Here is a 22,404-nt window from a genome sequence, read left to right as displayed (position 1 = left end):
TTCGTCTTTATGTATGTATGGTGTAAGTTAAGAATCTCATTTCATTCTTTTGCATGTGTGTATCTAGTTTTCGCAACACCAAGGAAGGGAGACTATCCTTTCTCCATTGTGTATTCTTGGTAGTCTTATCAGAAATCAGTAGACCATTTATGCATGGGTTTATTTCTGAATTTTCTATTCTGTTCCTCTGGTCTATATGTCTGCCTTTATACTATACTGTTTTAAGTACTGTAGGTTTATAATATATTTTAAAATCAGGATATCTGATGCCTGTGTGATGCCCTTGTTTTATTTCTCTTTCTCAAGATGACTTTGGCTATTTTATATGACTTTTATGGTTTGGAATAAATTTCCTATTTTTTTTTCCTTGAGAAGCACCTTTGGTCAGCAGGAGAAAGACAAATACCATATGATTTCACTCATGTGGCATTTAAGAAAAAAAATGAGCAAAGGCAAAGAGAGAGAGAGAGAAAGGCAAACCAAGAAAGAGACTCTTAACTATAGAGAACCAACTGATGGTTACCAGAATGGATATGGGTAAGGGGATGGGTTAAATAGGTGATAGGGAATAAGAAGTGCCCTTGTGATGAGCCCAGGTGTTGTATATAAGTGTTGAATCACTATATTGTACAACTGAAACTAATATTACACTGTAGGTTAACTAACTGGAACTTAAATAAAAACTTAAAAAATATCTTTGGGATTTTGATGCAGATAGCATTGAAAATGTAGATTTCCTTGGGTAATATGGAAATTTTACAATATTAAGTCTTATATGAACACAGATATATTTTCATATATTTGTGTCTTCTTTAATTTCTTTCATCAGTGTTTTGTTGGTTTTAGTGTACAAGTCTTTCATAATCTTGGTTAAGTTCATTTCTAAGTATTTTAGTCTTTTTGATGTGATTGTAAATGGGATTGCTTTACAATTTCCTTTTCAGGTAGTTTGTTGTTAGTATATAGAAACACAACTGATTTTTGTACGTTGATTTGTAACCTGCAACTTTACTGAATTTGTCTCTTAGTTCTAAGAATTTGTGTGTGTGTGTGTTGGAAACTTTCAGGTCTTCTGGATATAAGATCATATCATCTACAAACAAAGATAATTTTACTTTTTCCTTTCCATTTTGGATAACTTTTACCTGTTTTTCTTAAATAATTTCTCTGGCTAGGACTTCCAATACTATAATTGGAAAGAGAGGGCATCCTTATATTGTTCCTGATCTTAGATGAATAGTTTTCAGATTTTTACTGGTAAGTACAATGTTGGCTGTGAGCTTGGTCATATATGGTCTTTATTATGTTGAAGTACATTCCCTCTATACTTAATTTGTTGAGTTTTGATCATGAATAGATACTGAATTTAGTTGGATGCTCTATCTGTACCTTTTGAGATAATAATATACTTTTTATCCTTCATTTTGTTACTGTGGTATATCACATTTATTTCTCTGCATATTTGAACTATCCTTGCACCCCAAGCATAAATCGCACTTGGTTGTTGTGAATGGCCCATTTAATATGTTGTTGAATTTGTTTTACTAGCATTTTATTGGGGATTTTTGCATATATGTTCATCAGGGATATTGCACTGTAATTTTCTTTGCCTGCAACATCCTGGTATGGCTTTGGTATCTGGATAATGCTGGCCTTGTAAAGAGAGTTTAGAATATTCCTTATTCTTTAATATTTTGGAAGGGTTTGAAAATGGTTGGTGTTAATTATTCTTTAAATGTTTGGTAGATTTACCTGTGTAGCTATGTCGTCTTGGGCTTTTCTTGTTGGAAATATTTGATTATTGATTCCATCTCTTTACTAGTGATTGCCTGTTCAGATTTTCTATTTCTTCATGATTCAGTCTTGGTAAGTCAGATGTTTCTAGAAATTTATCCCCTTCTTCTAGATTACCCATTTTGTTGGCATGTAATTATTCTTACCAGTTTTTTTTTTGATCCTTTGTATGTCTCTGGCATTAGTAATAATGACTCCTTATTCGTTTCTGATTTTATTTATTTGAGTCTTTTTTTTTCTTTAGTTTAGCTAAAGGTTTGTTAATCTTGTTCACCTTTTGAGGATACCAGCTCTTAATTTTACTGATTTTTTTCTATTATTTTTCTAGTCTCTATTTAATGTCTACTGTAATCTCTATTATTTACTTCCTCCTGCTAACTTTGGGATTAGTTTGTTTTCCTTTTTCTAGCTCCTTGATGTATAAAGTTAGGTTGTTTATTTGAAATTTTTCTCTTTTTTAAGTATAAACATTTATTGCTATAAACTTTCCTTTTGGTACTGCTTTTGCTGCATCCTATAAATTTTGATATGCTGGGTTTTCATTTTTTTCCCCTCCCATCAGTGACATTTTTTTTTTAAAGGATAGACATTCAACAAAGATGGTAGCACAATTCTATACATGTTGAATGGGTAAGAAATACATAAATATGACAATAAACATGGCACTTTGCCTTGAACAAGACCTGAGGGTTGCTTGTGGAAGGGGGCATCAGAAGAATGAGGTTTGTTGGTTATTAATGAAGCAGTGGGGAGGAGGCTTGGTTGAAACTGGGTAGAAAGTTGGAATACCTTCTGTGTGTGGGGTTTTCATTTTTATTTGTTTCAAGATACTTTCTGATTTTCCCTTTGATTTCTTCTTGTATCCATCCCTCTTTTTCCAGGATATGTGTAATTTCCAATATTTCTGAATTTGCCAATTATCCTCCCGACTTTAGCTTCATACCGTCATGGCCAGAAAAGATATGTGGTATGATTTCAACCTTGAATTTGTTTAGTCTTGTTTTGTAGCCTAATCTGGGATCTATCCTGAAGAGTGTTCTGTGTGTGCTTGAGAAAAATGTGTATTCTTCTGCCATTGGGTAGAATAGTCTGTATATGTCTATTAGGTCCATTAGGTGTATAGTGTTGCTCAAGACTATTTCCCTACTGATTTCCTTTCTGAATGTTTTATACCCTGCTGAAAGTGGGATATTATAGTCTCCTACTATTACGGTATCACTGTTTCTCTCTTCAGTTCTATTATTGTTTGCTTTATATATTTGAATGCTCTGATGTTGGGTATGTATGTAATTATTATATCTTCCTGGTAAATTGATCCTTTTGTCATTATATAATGTCCTTCTTTATCTCTTGTGACCATTTTTGACTTAAAGTATATTTTGTCTGCTATAAATATAGCCATGTCTGCTCTCTTTTGTTTACCATTTGTATGGAAGAGCTTTTTCTATCCCTTTATCTTCAGCCTATGTGTCTTTAAATCTAAAGTGAGTCTCTCTCTCTCTCTCTCTCTCTCTCAAAAAAGGGAGAGAGAGAATGCATACTCCGTGGGATGGGGGTGGGCGGAGAGAGAGAGTATAAGAGAATCCCAAGCAGGCACCACACTCTCAGTGCAGAGCCTGGTGGGGGGCTTGATCCCACAAACCATGAGATCATGACCTGAGCCAAAATCAAGAGTAGGAAGCTTAATGGACTGAGCCAACCAGGTACCCCTAAAGTGAGTCTTTTATTTAGCATATAGTTGGGTCTTATATTTTATCCATTCAGCTATTCTATATCTTTTCCGTGGGGAGTTTAATCAGTTTATGTTTAAAGTAAATATTGATAGGGAAGGAATTAAAATTGCCACTTTCTTTCTGTCTTACAGTTCTTTTGTTTCTCTTTTCCTCTCTTTCTGTCTTCCTTTGTGTTTTGTTAATTTTTGTAGTGATGTTATTTGATTCCTTTATCTTTTGTGTGGCTTCTATAGGTATTTTCTTTGTGATTACCATGAGGCTTCCATAAAACATCTTATAGTTTTAATAGTCTGTTTTAAACTAATGAAAACCTAATCTCAACCACATACAAAAACTCTACACTTTTACTTCTCCCCCTGACACACACTTTGTTATTGATGTCACAGTTTACATCTTTTTATATTGTGCCTCTATTAACATAAAAAATATAAAATTTCATAGTTAAGAGCTTGGGCTTTGGAGTAAGAAAGACTTAGTTGTGTTGGTCAGAAGTCTTTGGTTGCAAGTAACAGATGGTAATACAAGTTAGCAGATATCTGTTTCCAGATATTCAAATAATGTTATCAGCGACCTCTCCCTTTCAGCTTTTTCTTTCCTCTACTTTGGCTTCATTTGCAGGCACACTCTCTCCATTTTGCAGCTCTAGGCATATGTTGTATATACAGTTAGTGAGGCCTGAGAAAAGAGATTCTTCCTTGTTTAGAGAACTCTGACTGGCCTAACCTTAGCTGTATGCCTGTGGTAGGTAGAATTTTAAGATGGTTCTGAAAATTTCTAGCCCTTATTGTATAAAATACCCTTTTACAGTTATTCTGTAAAGCACTTGTTTAGATGTGTGTGAAAGCACTTGTTTAGATGTTGCTTTTACAGATATAACTCAGGTCCCCAAATCAGTTGATGTTAAGATAAGGGAGACCATCTAGGTGGGCCTGATCTATTCACACACACCCTTTAAATCTGGGTCTTGGGCTCAGAGATGGTGATGTCAGAGATCTGAAGTATAAGAGGTATTAAACACACCATTGCCAACTTGAAGATGAAGAAGGCCATGTGGCAAGGAATGTTCTTAGCCTCTAGAATCTAAGAGAGGCCCAAAGCTAACAGCCAGCAAGGAACAGGGACCTTGGACCTATAATGGCAAGGAGTTGAATTCTGCCAACTACAAGAATGATTCTAGAAGTGGATTTATTTCCCAGACCCTCAAGAGGAGACCTCAGCCTGGCCAACACCTTGATTTTAGCCTTGTGAACTCTGAGCAGAGAATTACTTAACCTCGCTGTGTTTCAGTTTCCTTATCTGTAAAATGTGGACATTAAAGAATATCTACCTTTTATAGTGATTGGGTTGCTTAAATGAGATAATGCATGTAAAGTGCTCAGTGGAGTGTCTGGCATATAGTCTGACCTCAATAATGTTACCTATTATTATTGTTAATGAAACCAGTTCAGGCACACTTAGTAACATCAGTTACAATAATAAGAGTGGGAGAGAAGGGAGAATTGCCAGCTCCTCTCTAGGTCTATTCTACAGCCTAGAAGGATGGTAACACTAGGGTGTCCTGCCATTATGTTAAGGTTCATCTCTTTTTAGCTAGTATTTTGGCTGGGGTTTGGTGGTAAAGAATGAAGAATGACCTTCAGGAGCTCACAAAAACCCCAAATAAAAAGAGTAACATGACTAGGAGTCCAGAATATAATGGCATTCAAGAAGTTGTGGTTTCTTATAAAGAAATATTTTCTTTAGGGATTCAGTGTTGCCATGAGTCCCATAATCACTTTTGGAGGCAAAATGTTGTAGGAATTATTTGGACCAAAGAAAGAGAATGCTGTGTGGACATTCTTCATGTCTATATTTTTAATTCAAAACATCAGCATATGCTTGTTTTCTATGAAAGCCCACTGCAAAGGATCCTGGTTAGAAAAAAAAAAAAAAAGAATCCTTGTTACCACTAATTGACACGTTAGATCTCAGTAGGAACCTGCAGATGTTAACTGCTCACTGATGCACTAAAGCTTCCTAGGTTTCTCACAAAGGTTCAGAGTCCTTGTGAAATATTTTCTGGAAGTCCATGGATTAATGAAGTTGTTACTTAGAGAGGTGCTGTGAGGCCCGAGCTAATGTTGAATACAAAGTCTCCCTGGGAAGAGAACACTTGGTGGGTTTTTGAGTTGTAAGGGTAAGTGTTTGGTTGAGAAACACAGGGAATGCTCATGCAGACCCTGCAAAAGAAAGGCTTCAGATTTTGTAGAATCTGAAGCTTATAACATTTGGAGAGGTCCTCTTTCGGGGATAGATTTTAATTAATTACTGTTAAAATAATTGTGCTTTTGCAAATTTCACAAAACCATAAGACCATGTGAGATCATGTGAGAGGGCCACCCAGGGCTCTGGAAATATTGTATGCATATGTATTAAGGCTTCATGGGATTTAGGGTAAATCTACCTCAGCCTGGCAGTAAGATTATTTGGACAGCATGATCTAGAATTAGGGTCCTGCAGCCCATTCCCGCTCATACCTTTGGCTTACTGAGTGATCTCAGGTGATTCACTTGCTCACATGCAATCTTACTGTCTTGGTTTGTCCTGGAAAACAGTGATTTTTTTTTTTTTTTCTGTCAGTGTGGCTGCAGGAATAACTATTTTTAAGATATGTACTATCTTCCCTTGGCAGAAAGCTGTACCAGTACACCATATTACCACATTTTTCATCCTAAATTCATCTTTTTAGTGACCTCAGACTCAGTGGAGTGAAGGCTCAAATTTTAAGTCATCGTTTCATGTCTTTACATATCCATCAATATAAGAAAGGGAGAGAGAAAAGCCTTTGTTTTGAAAACTGTAAATTCTCAGCAAAACCTATTTAATAAAAACTGTGCATTGTTATAGAAACTAAAGTGTTATCAGATAGCAGTTTAGTAAGAACAAAAAGTAAAAAGCAAAGTTTTACAGCAAGTATTTCTAGGGTTACTTCAATATAAATTAAATGAAATGTAGGCGTAAAAGGGTCTTGGTTAAAGTAAAGCCGAAATACGGTGACCCAGTGTAGCTTATTAGACTGAATAAGAGCTTATTTAGACCAGGTTTATTTGGACCAAATAAGAGACCTGCAGAATTCTTATGCTTTGCTCTCATACATCAAATATCCCAAATGCTACTTTTAGTTTTTTGAGGAAATATGGTTACTTTTTTAGTTTTACCTCAAAATTGCTTGTTAGATCAGTTTTGAACCTGATATGTATTCTTTTTTTTTTTTTTTAATTTTTTAACGTTTATTTAGTTTTGAGACAGAGAGAGACAGAGCGTGAACAGGGGAGGGTCAGAGAGAGAGAGAGAGACACAGAATCTTAAACAGGCTCCAGGCTCTGAGCGGTCAGCACAGAGCCCGACGCGGGGCTCGAACTCACGGACCGCGAGATCATGACCTGAGCCGAAGTCGGACGCTTAACCGACTGAGCCACCCAGGTGCCCCGATATGTATTCTTATTCAATTCTTATTAACTCCCTAGTGTAAATTGAGACAAAGATTCTGAACACTTGGCCCTTGTAACAACCAGATGAACACCTCACACGCTGTTTGAGACAGAACTGTTTACTTCTTCCTCTAGGTTCCCATGACATAATCCAATATATTTGTCCTTTTACGATCAAAACCAAACTGCCATAGTTGTAGGACTTGGGTGTAAGCCCCAGAAGCACATGCTGAGACAAGACTGGAGTGCCAAGCAGGACAGGGAAGCCAACACAGGGTGTGTTGGCAGGCAGGTTCCCACATTTGGGACATGGTGTACTGCACGCCTTAGAGCTGTCCCACTTGGGGACACAAAGCTGGCTGATAATCTAACCTCTTCGTGTTATTGACAGAGCTGGTCTGGAGGCGTTATCTCCCAGCACCTTCCTCCACCCGGTGCATAGGCTGAGCTCTCCCTCTGGCAGGTGGAGAGGCACAGGTGCTTGCTGTGGGAAGCAGTGGGCAAGTGTGGGAACCTTGACTGATGAAGGGGTAAGGGAGGACACTAATTGCCTCTGCCATATTATGAAGTCACAGTTTCAGTGCTGGAAGGAAATTTTGAGCTTACCCTACAGGATCCAGTTTCTTTAATTGCAAGATGAGGGTGGTAGACTAGATTCTAGTCATTTTGTCTCTAACTCTTAAATTATTTCATTGGCTATAGATCTTTCATGTATGTGTGATCCTGTACAAAATCATGTACTGATTTCGATGGGTAGAAGGATATTTGCTAGACACATGATACAAGTACCAAGAGGCTTACAAATATTTTGGAAATGAACAAATTCAAATATTTCTGTTCTATGTTAGCATTAGCTGGGGGTTTTCTGCACATGCCAATACGTATGATGTGACATAAGTGTGTCTGAATCAAAATACTGCTCTTTTGAGGTAGAGAAGGAAATCTATACTGAATAAAGTCAAGTAGGTAACTTAGTATTTAACTTGGACCTGGTTTTAAAAGTAGTCACAACTCAGGCAATTATTGAAGTTAAACAGAGTGAAAGGTTAGATATTTGAAAATAGCAGGGGAATGATTTTCGATATTTATCTCAGCTCTTCCTTCTTGAAAAGAACCGGGGGAATCAGCGAACAGTGTGCTTTCCCTCAGCGGCCACGTTGAACTTTAAACTTGTGTTTTGTTGTGTCTGCTATTGATCAATGGGGGCAGGAAGATTTATGGGTGCTCGGCTGGGAGCAGCACCAGCCAGAGATGCAGGCAAAAATCCCTCCGTGACTCACTGTGGGAGCTGCCCTTCCGGAGCCAGGAATATCCGTCAATAAATAGCAAGGCGGGGGGTCAGAGACGCCTCCGAGGAGCCACATCAGCTTCGGCCCATCCCACGAAGGGTGGGGATCCGGCTGCCAGGGGCCCTCTGAGGGCTGAAGATCTGTCCCCAAGTCTGTAAATAGCCCTAGCGTCTCTGCATCACAGACATCGCGGCCTTCCTTCCTTCGCCTTGCGCACTGAGGGAACAGGATAATTCTAAGCCCATCCGCCTGAAGGTGGTGGCCTCGTGCCAACTTTGGGGAACTTTCCAGTGATCTGAACTTTGAAGTATCCTAATGCTACTACACCGATGTGACTATGTTCGCTAATGTATTTTAAGTGCCTTGAAGGACTAGAGGGGAAAGGTCCTTTTCCACTGAGCAGTTACCCCCAAAATCGTAGGGATCCTTATACTTCAGTCCTTTTATGAATCATCTGGTGAATTTGTTAAAATGCAGATTTTTGCGCCCTTAACAGTTCCCATGTGGAGCCCAGAAATCTGCATTTCCTAGGTAGATTTTGTGGTGAGTGGTCTAGGACTGCACCTTGAGAAATAGCTTTGTCAGGTGGATCTGGTTCATTTTAACAAAGGAGAAGGGGAGGGAGGATGCCTGTCTCGCCTTTGAGTACAGACCCACAGCTACAAGTAAACTAATTCTTGGATGTCTTTTCGCTGATGTGGGGGAAAACACACCATCCCCCAATTCTTGTTGGAATGTATCTAGGTAAAAATTATTTATTTCACATATTGCATATATCCGGTTAAAAAAAAGCTAGGAGACTTTTCTTAAGCCTATGTACAAATCTAACCCAAACAAGTAAAGAAAGAAAACCCCCAAATTGCTGATATAATAGATGTCTAAGGCTGTCTTATCACAAACAAGGTTTTGAGATCTAGAAAACAGCAGCATCCTAATGCTGGGAAGGATTCTGAATTTGAAGGTACCGTGAGGCTTGCTAGAGAGGAGAGGAGAGGAGACCCTGAGGACAGGGTCTGTATGTATTCAACTCAGAGGGCCCAGACTGTCCATATTCCATTCTGTCCTGTCCTCTTTGCCCTGCTGCTGTCCTGTCCTTGTCTTGCAAGGAAACAGCCCTTTGTAGCACAGACAACTAGTTGGGACTCCCAGCATGGATGGGTCAGTGTTACAGTTTCTACGTTTTTCATACCTAACCCTGAACTGGTTATTATGGAAAATCAGTCAGTTGCTTGCATGGCCTATACTCATGTCCGTACAGAACCATTTTGCTTCAGTCTGTTACTTCTCTAGGTTTGTCCTCATTTCAGCTGTTGTTACCAGTATCGTGTACTGTCTAAGTAAGAATCTACAGATTCTCAAATTCTTTGGAGTGACAAAACTCAATATTTTGTTTTTGAACATTCATCATGGACCCTAAGCCCCTTTAAAAATTTTTTTTAATGTTGGGGCGCCTGGGTGGCTCAGTCGGTTAAGCATCTGACTTCAGCTCAGGTCATGTTCTCACAGTTAGTGGCTTTGAGCCCCGCGTCGGGCTCTGTGCTGACAGCTCAGAGCCTGGAGCCTGTTTCAGTTCTGTGTCTCCTCTCTGTTTCTGCCCCTCCCCTGCTCATGGTCTGTCTCTGTCTCAAAAATAAATAAACATGAAAAAATTTTTTTAATGTTTATTTATTTTTGAGAGAGAGAGACAGACATACCATGAGTGAAGGAGGGGTAGAGAGAGAGGAAGACACAGAATCCAAAGCAGTCTCCAGGCTCCGTGCTGTCAGCACAGAGCCCGATGCGGGGCTCAAACCCATAAACTGTGAGATCATGACCCGAGCTGAAGTTGGACGCTCAACCAACTGAGCCACACAAGTACCCACAGCCCCTTTCAAATGTAACTAGAAAATCTGGGGAGACCCATTGGAATACTTTTGACTGGCTTGGGCTTTTAAAAAATTTCATTTTCTTTTTGGTATTTTATTTTTTATATAGGTCTATATACTGGACTTCTTTCCACCTGCTTTACATTGTGGAAGTTTATTGTAAATGGGGTTTTTCTTTCAGTTACAGTTTGTTTATTTTATTTTTAATTGAAGATTAGTGGACATACAATATTATAATAGTTCTGGGTGTACAACATAGTGATTCAACAAGTATACACATTACTAGATGCTCACTATAACTGTAATTACCATGCTACCATACAAAGTTATTAAAGTATTATTGACTATATTCCCTAAGCTGCACTTTCATCCTCAAGATTTATTTATTCAATAACTGGAAGTTTGTACCTCTTAATCCCCTTTACCAATTTCACCTATTTCCACCTTCTCTCCCCTCTGGTGGTTGAGGTTTTTGGGAATCCAAGGTTAGGATTTCTTTGTTCAATTAAAAGGCTGGTTTGATGCAAGCCATTTCCTAAACTGCAAGAACATGGACAACCCTGTCTACTGGCTGGTTTTGCTGAAACCAAACCCAATTTGTGAGAAGCTAGACTCTGTTGCCTGAGATTAAGGACTGTGTTTAGTTATCTTTATGTGTCCAGTGTCTAGCATAGTGCCGGCTCATACTCAATTCTAATTACGTCCCACTCAAATTCAGTTAATTGTTGAATGAATCAAACAAACTTTGCAAGCCCTGGTGATTACATCAAGAATATTGGAATAGTAATTTACCAGATGAGAGAGTTAGGCAAATGGGGCAAATAACTAGTATGTATCTCACTGCTCTTGATTCTTGATCACTTAGCAAGATGTGGCTAATGCTTTATAATACCTTTTCTTCTTGGGCCTACTTCTTGATCATTTTAAACCCAGTGCTCTGGAAGAACCACTACCAGTCAATCAGAATGGGGTTGGGTGTGGGGGTTAAAGAAAAGGAATATATATTTTTTTGTCAGGTCAGTACTAAGGTTTATATAAATTAATACTTTCTACTGTCATAAAGGTGAAAATTCCCTAGAGATTAACAGACTCATATTAATTGCTGATGGCTGTCTCTAGCCCTGTATCAGAATTTTGAGATTGCAGGGAAGAGTCTTAAGAATCAACTAATGAGTTTTGTCCTGGGCATATGAAAGATGAATGGTAACACTCTGCTGGCCATTTTCCATCTGTACCCAGCGATATTTTTAGCCCATAGGCTATCCTGGGCACAAGCAGGGAAATGGGAATAATGGAGCGGGGAAGAGAAGAGAGCAGCAGAGAAGAAACTGAGAGAGAGAGACTTTGAGGGAGAGACATGAAAGAGGGCTATACAGTGGGCAGTGTGACAATGTGTCACCACCAGGGACTTTAGGCGCTGTGTTGTCATTTCAGTGCCATAGGCTGTCTGTCCCTACATTGAACTGTTATGGGTCTAAATTGCCATTCTGTGCAGCAACTGACACACTCAGAAGAGACTTATATTGTGAATCTAGTAGTCACAATAGCAACGGAATTGAAGAGAGAAGGAGAATGAGGGCTATGGAGTTGAGAAGAACTCAGGGGAAATAGTCTTAGAGTGCTTCAACACCCTGCACCCTCTCTGCCCTGCCACCCCCACCCCGGCATTGCTATGGAGATTAGCCAGCAGGACTGAAAACCTCTGGCTATAAGATTTCATTGTTTATTCATCATACTGTGGGAGGCTCTGTGCAAGTTATTGGGACTTATTCAGAGATGAATAAGACCTGTTGTCCACCTGCAGGGGGGGGTCCCAATCTGGTAGTAATAAAAGATCCATCAACAACAGCACCCATTAAAAATGTGAGAAGCATCATGATATATGTATGAACAAAAGCTATTAATTCTGCCTAAGGGGGTTGGGGAATTTCAGCTGTGAAAAATATTTAATAATACTGTACCTTAGGAGATATTTATTTTGATAGATTGTTAGGAAGATAAATAACTTGCTATTGAAAGAGAGATTCTAATGTAGTATAGAATTGCAAAGTAGATACAGCATACCCCACTGTATTGATGGATTTATTAGGAAGAGCCGGTGACACTTGAGCATGTCTTCCCTCTTAAAAATAATGTACGATACGTGTGCGTTAAATTTAATGAAGCAAACCAAAAGACATGGATCAATTTGCTGGTTGATAAAAGACAAAGTGCTTTTTCTACAGTAGCCAATCTAAATGTTTGCTGATTGGAGTTGAATTTCTTAATGAAAAAGCCTTATTGCTCAAGATGACCCCAGAATACTTGTGTTTAATATCAGTACTCTAGTGATTCCTAAAGGTAAGAAGTTAAAAATAATCTAATCTTATTTATGTGAGGCCATCTAATCAGTTTGGGTCTGGTAGGTGTTAGTTTTTGCAGGCCTAATTGCTCATTGGACCATCCACTGGAGTCAGAAGAAGCACAGACAAAGGGAATCTATTCTGTAAGAATGTGCTTATATTGCAGACCTATCGCCCATTGTGGATTTTCATTAAGTGGACTTTGCAGTGGGCGGTTCTGCTTTATATGTCCAGTGGTTGCTCTATTGATCTTCTCAGGGGGCTGGCAGGCATTTCACGGTTTAGGATTGCCTGAAACATTTGGCAGGAATGTTTAATTTTAGCACTGTTTTCTAGACCCATTCTATTACCTGCTATGAAGCCAGAGCATCAGTCCCCAAGGAGCTTACACTAATTAAAGGGCAAGGTTCAAGAGAACATACTTCTTGTTTCACCAAAAACCTTTTATATGAAATAATAGCCCTGAGTGCATGGATAAACAGTCCAATAAAGACTGTGGGTAACTTCAGTTTATATGGTGAGAGGCTGAAGTAGTCTTTTGGGAAGAAAAACTTGAAAATGCGATCAATGTGTAGATATCATTTGCAGTAGGTTCTTTAGACCCGGCACTAAATATTACTCAAAATAGGAAGTATCAGTTTGGTCAGAATCCATTACAGATTTAATTGGGAGTCAGATGTGTGCAAGAAATTATGGGCTGACTATAAACATTACAAAAATTTCAAAAAGTCTTCAAATCTGAGAAATTCGGACCATTCAGGGACTGACAAAAGAGATTTGAATCTATAGAGTACTTTGGAGTTAACTCAGGGTGATTTTGTTTCTTAACCCTTCTGATAAAAAAAGAAAAATTTTCTTCTGAGATTGTACTGTCAGATATGGTGAGTTTATTTCTCTTTTTATATGATTACTTTCTGTTTATTAGCCTTTATGTTTTTAAACTTATCCCCAAATATGAGCAAATGTAGCTTATGTTTCTCTTGAGAAATGAACAGAGCAAAACAGACTCCTATTCTTTCTCCTTTTTTTCTTCCTTGAACTTCTAACAAGACAGATTAATTTTTTTTTCAGTCAAAATGAATCAACCTTTACTATAGAGTTATCATGTCAGAGATAGAAAGGTTGTCAAGCAAAGCCCTGTATGATATAGTCTGTAATAGAGTAATCCCATCTCAGACATAGTGAAATACTTTATTTTTATAATAAACTTGGAATTTGGGGCATAGGAGTTATGGTACTTATATTGCAATAATTGTCATATTGGGATAAAGTCCAATTGCTTGATCCCACTATTATAATGCATTTAGATAAATTTAGACAAAGTAATTTTATGACAAAAAAATGATCACTTTCAGTTTAACAATTATGAAGATATTTCAAACTAGCAATCTACAGACCAAATCCAACCTATAGACTCAAAAATAGATTTATAAAAAGTTCAAAAGGCATTTTTTGGTTGTATAGGGAAAGATAAATCTCTTTTCCACCATTGTCCCCAACTGAGAAACTAATCAGTTTCTTATGTATCCACCAGAGACAGTTTGTGTGCCTGTGTATATAAACAAATATGTGCATCCATTCCCAAATATTGAACCCTGACTTTATACCACTGTTCTATGCCACTTTTTTCTTTCTTCCTTCCTCCCTCCCTCTCTCCCTTCTTACCTTCCTTTCCTTTCTTACCATTATATCTTGGAGCTCATTCCATTTTAGTACATTATTGTTCTTTCTGATTTTATTGTATGCATTTACCAAAATTTGTTTAATAATTTCCCTGTTAATGTCCATTTTGGTTGTTTGCAAATGTTTGCTAAGTTTTGTGTGACTATAAGTACCTTTGTGTAAGTACCACATCAGAGATGCCAGTAATATATCTATCTGTAGGATATATTTCTGGAAGTGAAGTTGCTGAGTTGGAGGATAAGGACTGTTGTAATTATGCTATTGTTAAATAGTCCTCCATGGTGGTTGAATGAATGTGGCCTCCCAGCAGCAATGCATGAGAATGCCTTTTCCCTCCCCCTATCAGCCCAGTGAGCTATCTCACTTTTTGATCTTTGCCAGTACAAGTGAAAAATATCATCTCGTTGTTTTATTTAGCATTTTTTTAATGAATTTTTTTAACGTTTATTTTAGAGAGAGAGAGAGAGACAGAGACAGAGCGTGGGTGGGGGAGGGGCAGAGAGGGAGGGAGACACAGAATCTAAAGCAGGCTTCAGCTCTAAGCTGAGAGCCCGATGTGTGGCTCCAACTCACCAACTGTGAGATCATGACCTGAGCTGAAGTTGGACACTTAACCGACTAAGCCACCCAGGAGCCCTAGCATTCAGGTTTAGTAACTTCTTTTCATATGTCCAGGAGCCATTTTGACTCTCTCCTCTGCGAACTGTTCATAGCCTTTTAAACCTCAGTTGTTGGTCTTTCACATGTCAAGTTGTAGAGGCTCCTTTTAATTTAGCAATATTAGCGATTGGGATATGTGTGTAAATATGTTGTGTGTTTTTCTTTTTTACCTTTTTCCCCCTTGTGTTTTGCCTTTGCCATGTGGAAATTTGTGTTTTGCATATTTTATTTTATTTCTTAATTTTTATTTTATTTTTTATGTTATTTATTTTTAAGAGCGAGCAAGACAGAGCATGAGCAGGGGGAAGGGCAGAGAGAGAGGGAGACAATCTGAAGCAGGTTCCAGGCTCTGAGTGGTCAGCAGAGAGCCCACATGGGACTCGAACTTGCAAACCAGGCAATCATGACCTGAGCTGCAGTTGGACGCTTAACTGACTGAGCCACCCAGGTGCCCCAATTTCTCTCTTTTTTTAAATGAAATTAGTTTACTTTAGATTTTCCATTTCCTTTGTCAGTTTTGGTAAACGGCCTTTTCTAGAAAGTTATCTATTTCATACAGGCTTTTAAATTGATTTCCATAGAATTCACCACATTCTATGAAGATGAATCTTGTTACCACCTCATCCCATTCAGAATGTCTAAAATTAACTCAGGCAAGGACAGATGTTGGCAAGGATGCAGAGAAAGAGGAACCTTCTGCACTGCTGGTAGGAATGCAAACTGGTGCAGTCACTCTGGAAAACAGTATGGAGGTTCCTCAAAAAATTAAAAATAGAACTACCCTATGACCCAGCAATTGCACTACTAGGTATTTATCCAAAGGATGCAGGTATGCTGTTTTGAAGGAGCACATGCACCCAGTGTTTATAGCAGCACTATTGACAATAGTCAAAGTTAGCCAAAGTATGGAAAGAGCCCAAATGTCCATTGACAGGTGAACGGATAAAGATGTGGTACACACACACACACACACACACACACACACACACAATGGAGTATTACTCAGCAATCAAAAAGAATGGAATCTTGCCATTTGCAACAACATGGATGGAACTAGAGTATATTATGCTAAGTGAAATCAGTCAGTCAGAGAAAGACAAATGTCATAGAACTTCACTCATTGGTGGAATTTAAGATACAAAACAGATGGACATAAAGGAAAGGAAGCAAAAATAATATAATAAGAGGGAGGGGGACAAACCTTAAGAGACTCCTAAGGATAGAGAACAAACTGAGGGTTGCTGGAGGGGAAATGGATTAAATGGGCAACGGGCATTAAGGAGACACTTGTAGGGATGAGCCCTGGGTGTTATATGTAGGGGATGAACCCCTGGATTCTACTGAAATCATTATTGCACAATATGTTAACTAATTTGGATGTAAATTCAAACAAATAAAAAAATAAAATAAAATAAAATGAATCTCGTGATTCTTTAAATTCTTCTGTTTGCATTTCCATTTTATCATCTTTTTTGTTTATACAATTTTTCTTCTTTGTTTTGTTTCTTGATGTTACTTAATTATTCATCCTTCCTCTTCCTTCATAAAAAGAGTTTTTGTATCTATTTATAAGTTCTACTGTATGTTTCTAACTTATTAATTACTATTATATAGTCTTCATTAATTCCTTTTATATGTTTTTCTTCTGTCAATTTTGCTGATCTCTATATAACTTTTAATGTTGGATGCTTGTGCCTTTTGCCTTTATTATTATTCAAATAGGCATTTAAGGCTATCAGTTTTTCTCTCAGCACCGCTCATTCTGATATGTTGCAGCATCCTAAAACATTGTTTTCCAGAAATTTGTAATTGTGCTTTTTAGTTACTTTTTTTTTCTTTCTTTTTTTTTTTTTTTTTTAAGAGAGAGAGAGAGAGAGCACGGACAGGAGGGAGGCAGAGGGGGAGAGAGAGAATCTTAAGCAGTCTCCACACAGAGCCCGATGTGGGGCTTGATCCCACGGCCCTGGGATCATGACCTGAGTCAAAATCAAGAGTTGGACAATCAACTGACTGAGCCACCCAGGATCCCCTTTAGTTACTATTTTACTCAAGAATGGTTTAAGGGAGAGTTTTACTATTTCTAGATGGAATTGTGATTTCTACATTTCCCAACTTACAATGTTATCTTTGGGGTCTAATATGTTGTTAAATTTTTGTGAATGTTTATGTTTATGTAAAATGAAGATATAGTCTCAGTTTTCCAGGGTGCAGAACTTTATATTTATCAGTTAGATCTCTGTTGTTAATCTTTATTTTATTCTTCTATAACTCTACTTATTTTTCCTCTACACAACTTGTCAACAAAGAGAGAGGACTTCAAATCTCTCACTACTAATGTGTTTCTTGGTATTTTTCTTTGAATCTCCTATAATTTCTTCTCTATTTCTGATGCTGCTGTTATTTGGTACAGAAATATTTGTAGCAGTTGTATTTCGTTTAATAGTGTCATTACAAGTAGATTTATTTGTCTTGTTTAATGCTTTTTGCTCTGGATTCCATTCTGACAGTTAAAATTCTAAGCCCTGCTCTCTTTTTATTTGCTTTTGCTTGTTAAATGCGGTCTATCTTGGGGCGCCTGGGTGGCTCAGTCAGTTAAGCATCCCATTTTGGCTCAGGTCATGATATCCATATGTGAGTTCAAGCCCCACGTCAGGCTCTGTGCTGACAGCTTAGAGCCTGGAGCCTGCTTTGGATTCTGTGTCTCCCTCTCTTTCTGTCCCTCCCCTGCTCATGCTCTGTTTCTTTCTCTCTCAAAAATGAAATAAAAACATTAAAAAAATTTTTTTAATGCTATCTCTTTATTTTTACTTTCTGAATCACTTTAAGTTTTCATCTATATAGAATTGGGTTTTGATTTGTGACTCAGGTTTTGTCTTTCATCAGTTAGTGCAGGCCATTTAGTTTTATCGATATGACCTGTATATTTGGTCTGGGTTCTGTCAATTTAGTTCATGCTATCTTTTCTACTTTGAAGAGACTTTTACTTTGTAGCCTGTTTTCATTCAATTTGCCTCTGTGTAGTTTTTTTGATACTAAGAAGTTTGCATATTTGTTCTAGTTACCTTTTAATTATAGTTTTATATAGTATCTTTAGTTCCTCCATGTTTTTAGACTGTACTTAGTAGTTTTCTACTATATACAATACTGAAATTTGTGTGTTCCCTCTTCCCCTTCTCTTCTTTTACTTTATTAACTTATTTCAATCAATACTGCTAGCTTTTTTAGTGTCTCCCTTTGAGTAGCTAAGTATGTTTAAGTTTGTATTATTTGACTCTGTTACCTTTGAGATCCTTTGATTTCCAGGTATTAAAGATGAGGCCATCAAAAAACTTACCACCTTTTTTCACAATCCTGTCACAATTTTAAATAGTTGTATCATGTTAAAATATTCTTTCTTTGATTTATAATGAAATATATTAATTGTTCATCATCATTCTCTTGCTTACTTTCCCAAGCTGTATTTTGGTTGGATGAAACTTGTCATCTAATGGTTTTCTTAAGGAAGAATCATGGCAATATTACCTGAATTTTTACATATTTTAAGTGGTTTGACTGAAGCTTTTATAGAATATGAAAGATAGATTGACTGCATATAAATTCCACAGCTCACAATTCTTTCTTGGTAATGTTATAGGTATTGATTTGCTGGGTTTTGGCATTGGATTCTATGGATAAATCTAGATCAGTCTGATTTTTTTTCTCCCATCATATCTATTGCTTGATATTTTTGCCTGTCTGTTTCCAAAATTTTGTACTTATTTTGGAAATTCAATGACTTTTCTAGGATATGTCTCCATTTTGATCATTCTGGATGAATTTTTCCTGGGTCAGTGTATGTCCTTTTCCTCTAAAGGAAAAACTCATGAGATTAAGCATGTTGTATTTGTTATAAAACATATTATTTAAAATGTAAACAGCATTCTACCAATGCATAATCAAAGCTTACATTTCCATTAGCACTAAAATACTCAGTCAAATTGGGGCACCTGGCTAGCTCAGTAGGTTGGACATCTGACTTTGGCTCAGGTCATGATCTCGAGGTTTGTGAGTTAAACCCTGCGTTGGGCTCTGTGCTGGCAGCTCAGGGCCTGGAGACTGCTTCAGATTCTGTGTCTCCCCCTCTCTCTGCCTCTCCCATGATCATGCTCTGTCTCTCTCTGTCTCTCAATAATAAAACGTTAAAAAATTTTGCACTTGTTAATGTCTATCTATATGAATGGTAGGTACATGTTTATAGGTCTAGTCTATCCAACAAAAGTTTGAGGGCCACCTATGGTAATGGTAGTTGATCCACATCATTCCAGACCTTTCTGTGCTTTATTTTGTCCAATCTTCAAGACAACCCTATGTGTAAATTCTATTATTATCCCTATTTTGTAGAGGAGAGACTGAGACTTAGAAGAGACAGGTAGCTTGCCCATGTTAGTAAAAGGTAGAGCCAGGATATAAACCTAAACCAACTGACTCATAACCACTAGATCATCCAGTTGTCTAGCTATTTAGATACCTCTCTTGATGCTTAGCTATTATTCAATCTATCGTTGTATCCTTCTTATGAAAACTATGTACTTAAAGGTTTTTGAGTTTTAGATCCAATTAGTTCTCAACGAGAGGTGATTTTATTTCCAGGAGACATTTGTCTGTACGTCCTGAATGTCTGAAACTTTTTTGGCTGTTATAACTGGGGCAAGAGGTGGTGCTTTTAGGTTGAGTAGAGAGCCAGGGATGCCATTAAACATTCCACAAAGCATAGGACAGCCTTCACAACAAAAAATTATACAGCCCAAAATGTTGATAGAGCTGCTGTTGAGTAAATAGGACTTAGATGCTGGTTTTCTTGAGGGAAGTCTTTTTATATACGTGTATAACTTTGTGTAATTTAATATGCTATAACAGAGAAGATGCATAAAAATGCAACTACGATTTTTAACAAAAATAATATTTAGGTGTATTTTTTAAAGTTCTAGTACTCTTTAGAATTTTATTCCTTCAGTGCCAAAAAGGACAAGCAACCAGGCATACCTTATTCAAGATTTGACCTGGTTTTTAAAAAATTGCTTCTTTTTTCTGTCCCTGATGTAGTTTTATACCAATAAATATTTCAGGAATAGTGGTCTCATCATTGAGTTCAAGGGAGGCTGTTCATTAAGGAACTTCACCCCCATTACTGATGAAGAGCTCCAAATTAATTATTTCCTGATTGCATAGTACAGTATTTATGAAAATTAATAAGAGTTGTTCATTGTTCTTTGGAGGTGGAGAAAGAGGTTGTTAGAATAATGAAATTGGACAGTTGTCAGAGTTTCTATTTAAAAGACCATGTTATGGGGCGCCTGGGTGGCGCAGTCGGTTAAGCCTCCGACTTCAGCCAGGTCACGATCTCGCGGTCCGTGAGTTCGAGCCCCGCGTCAGGCTCTGGGCCGATGGCTCGGAGCCTGGAGCCTGTTTCCGATTCTGTGTCTCCCTCTCTCTCTGCCCCTCCCCCGTTCATGCTCTGTCTCTCTCTGTCCCAAAAATAAATAAAAAACGTTGAAAAAAAAAATTTTAAAAGACCATGTTATTAATTAGTCTTTCTCTCCTTTCAGGGAATGAGATCAACACTGACTGAAATTTGCTCAAGATCACTTTCCTTCAGAGAAGCTTACCTGTCGATTTCACCCCACACTTTGAAGCAACCAAGAACAATTATGCACTATAGTTATAATAAAGTCTGGTCACCTCAAAGTCAAGGCCCACTGCCAAAATGATAATTTAAGAATTTCTCTTCTTCTCTTTCTCTCTCTATCTCTCCTCTGTCTCCCCACCCTCCCCCCCCCCCCCCCGCCCCACCACCCCCACAAGTCACATGTATCCAAAGCAAGAACTTGTATTTATTGCCTCTGGATAGTGGTGTGGAGGTATGTCACAGTATTCTAAGCACAATATCTTTTAAAAAGTAATTTAGTGATATGTCTAACAGAGAAGTACCTAATATCTGACTTCAATATTCAAAACTGTATCTTTGCCATTCCCCTGTAGTACAATACCAGAAGCTACCAGCCAAATACTTGGGACGTTTTAAAAACATTTCAGGAAAATGATTCCTGTTATAGGCTTTCATGAGCTCACAAAATGTTTTTTTTTTTTAAACTGGTGATAAATCTTTCTTATCTTAATGAGCTCTCTTAGTAATTTAAGGAAACTGATTTAGAAAGGATGAATTGTGCATTTTAGAACAAAAATATGAGCATAACTAAGGTGTTTATCAGTATGAATTCCTCGGAGAGCTGGTAAATGCTCTTCCTAACAAATTTTCCAGCTAAAGGTTCCCATTAGCAGCTGTTGGTTCGTTAATTGTCTTTCTTCAACAAGTAGTCACGGGAAGGTTTCATGGCACCAGAGTTCTTTCTGTGTGTCTCCTCCATCCAAATTCAAAGGCATCATTAGAACATCTGGAGGACAGTATGACAGATAGCACAATCCTTCTGGTTCTTGTACTTCCACGTGTCTCTTGGTGTCTTCTTAATTAGGACGCAAAGTAAAAGTGACAGAACTGTTGCTGGTGAACAGACAGCAGCTGGCACCTCCATGAGAGGGGGCAGATTTAGCAATCGGGGGTGTAGCATAATAATTCATATGCCCTGACAGACAGGAACACTTTTGAAAAGGAATGTTGCAAGGTTCTTTGCTAGTCTGATGTAATTTCCTTGCTATGTTTTGCAGGCTTGTGTGATGAGCATAAATGGGGCTACTCAGGTCCCGCCAGATCTCTAACTTCTGAAGCACTCAGAACTGAGTTCAGAGGAGTTGAGTTTCTTTAGGAGATAGTGGGGAGAATTGAGATATTTCTTTGGGAAGGATAACCTGCAGTAAAAATACTACAGTAAAAATATCTTCAAGTCAGTCTAGAAATTCTTGGTGACAGAGTTGATTGCATACATTGACTAATCAGAATTGTTAACAGGTGAAGAGTAGACTGGTAGACACGATGTTTGAGATATGGTGCCAGAATGCTGTTTGTAAATTTTAGAATAGCCGTACATGTCTGTAAATTGGAAATTGGTATCTCCCCTCTTATTTGTAAGATGGCTATAATGGATGAAGACAATGTGATTTTGTGCTATATGCATGGAACTCTAATAGACCTGAACAAAATGTGAAAAATCAGTTTTGTCGCTGGTGAAAATTCATCAAATTATATACTTTTCTGTATGTATAAGGTTAATAAAACCTTTGAAAAAATCACTTAACTGTTACATTCTCACAAAACCAACTGAACAGAGTAACTTTTGCACCATTTTAATTGACCAAATTAAAAAAAAATTTACAATTTTTTACAATTTTACAATTGAGGTGAGTTGTTTTCATACTGGATAGAATATGCTGTGGATGTCCCACTTTTTTGCCACTTGTTAGCTACATGTGAGTTTGGGCAAGACCTGCAATTTCTCTGAAGTTGATTTTCTCTATCTGTAAAGTGTGGCTAATAGTATCTGCCTTGTAGAAGTGTTATGAGGATTAGTGATCCTCAGCACCCAGCATTGCATCTGGCACATGTAAACCCACCATAATTGGAAGCTAGTAAGATG

General features: G+C 37.8%; 1 protein-coding gene across 2 annotated transcripts in view; it reads left to right on the top strand.

Annotated features, from left to right (window-relative positions):
• The window catches only part of UBE3D (ubiquitin protein ligase E3D), a 234,012-nt gene extending 213,429 nt beyond the window's left edge, over positions 1-20,583 (top strand). The window contains exon 10 of one of the 2 annotated variants that reach the window (XM_078447109.2): positions 20,422-20,583. In XM_078447109.2, the coding sequence (XP_078303235.2) occupies positions 20,422-20,583 (162 nt within the window). The remainder of the gene's footprint in view (positions 1-20,421) is intronic. The other variant, XM_078447113.2, reaches the window with a different exon arrangement.
• The last annotated feature ends 1,821 nt before the right edge of the window (positions 20,584-22,404 follow it).

This window comes from Panthera onca, chromosome B2 (genome assembly GCF_046562875.1).
Source record: "Panthera onca isolate mPanOnc1 chromosome B2, mPanOnc1 haplotype 2, whole genome shotgun sequence".
Classification (NCBI taxonomy): domain Eukaryota; kingdom Metazoa; phylum Chordata; class Mammalia; order Carnivora; family Felidae; genus Panthera; species Panthera onca.
This window is presented reverse-complemented; position numbering and strand designations above follow the sequence as displayed.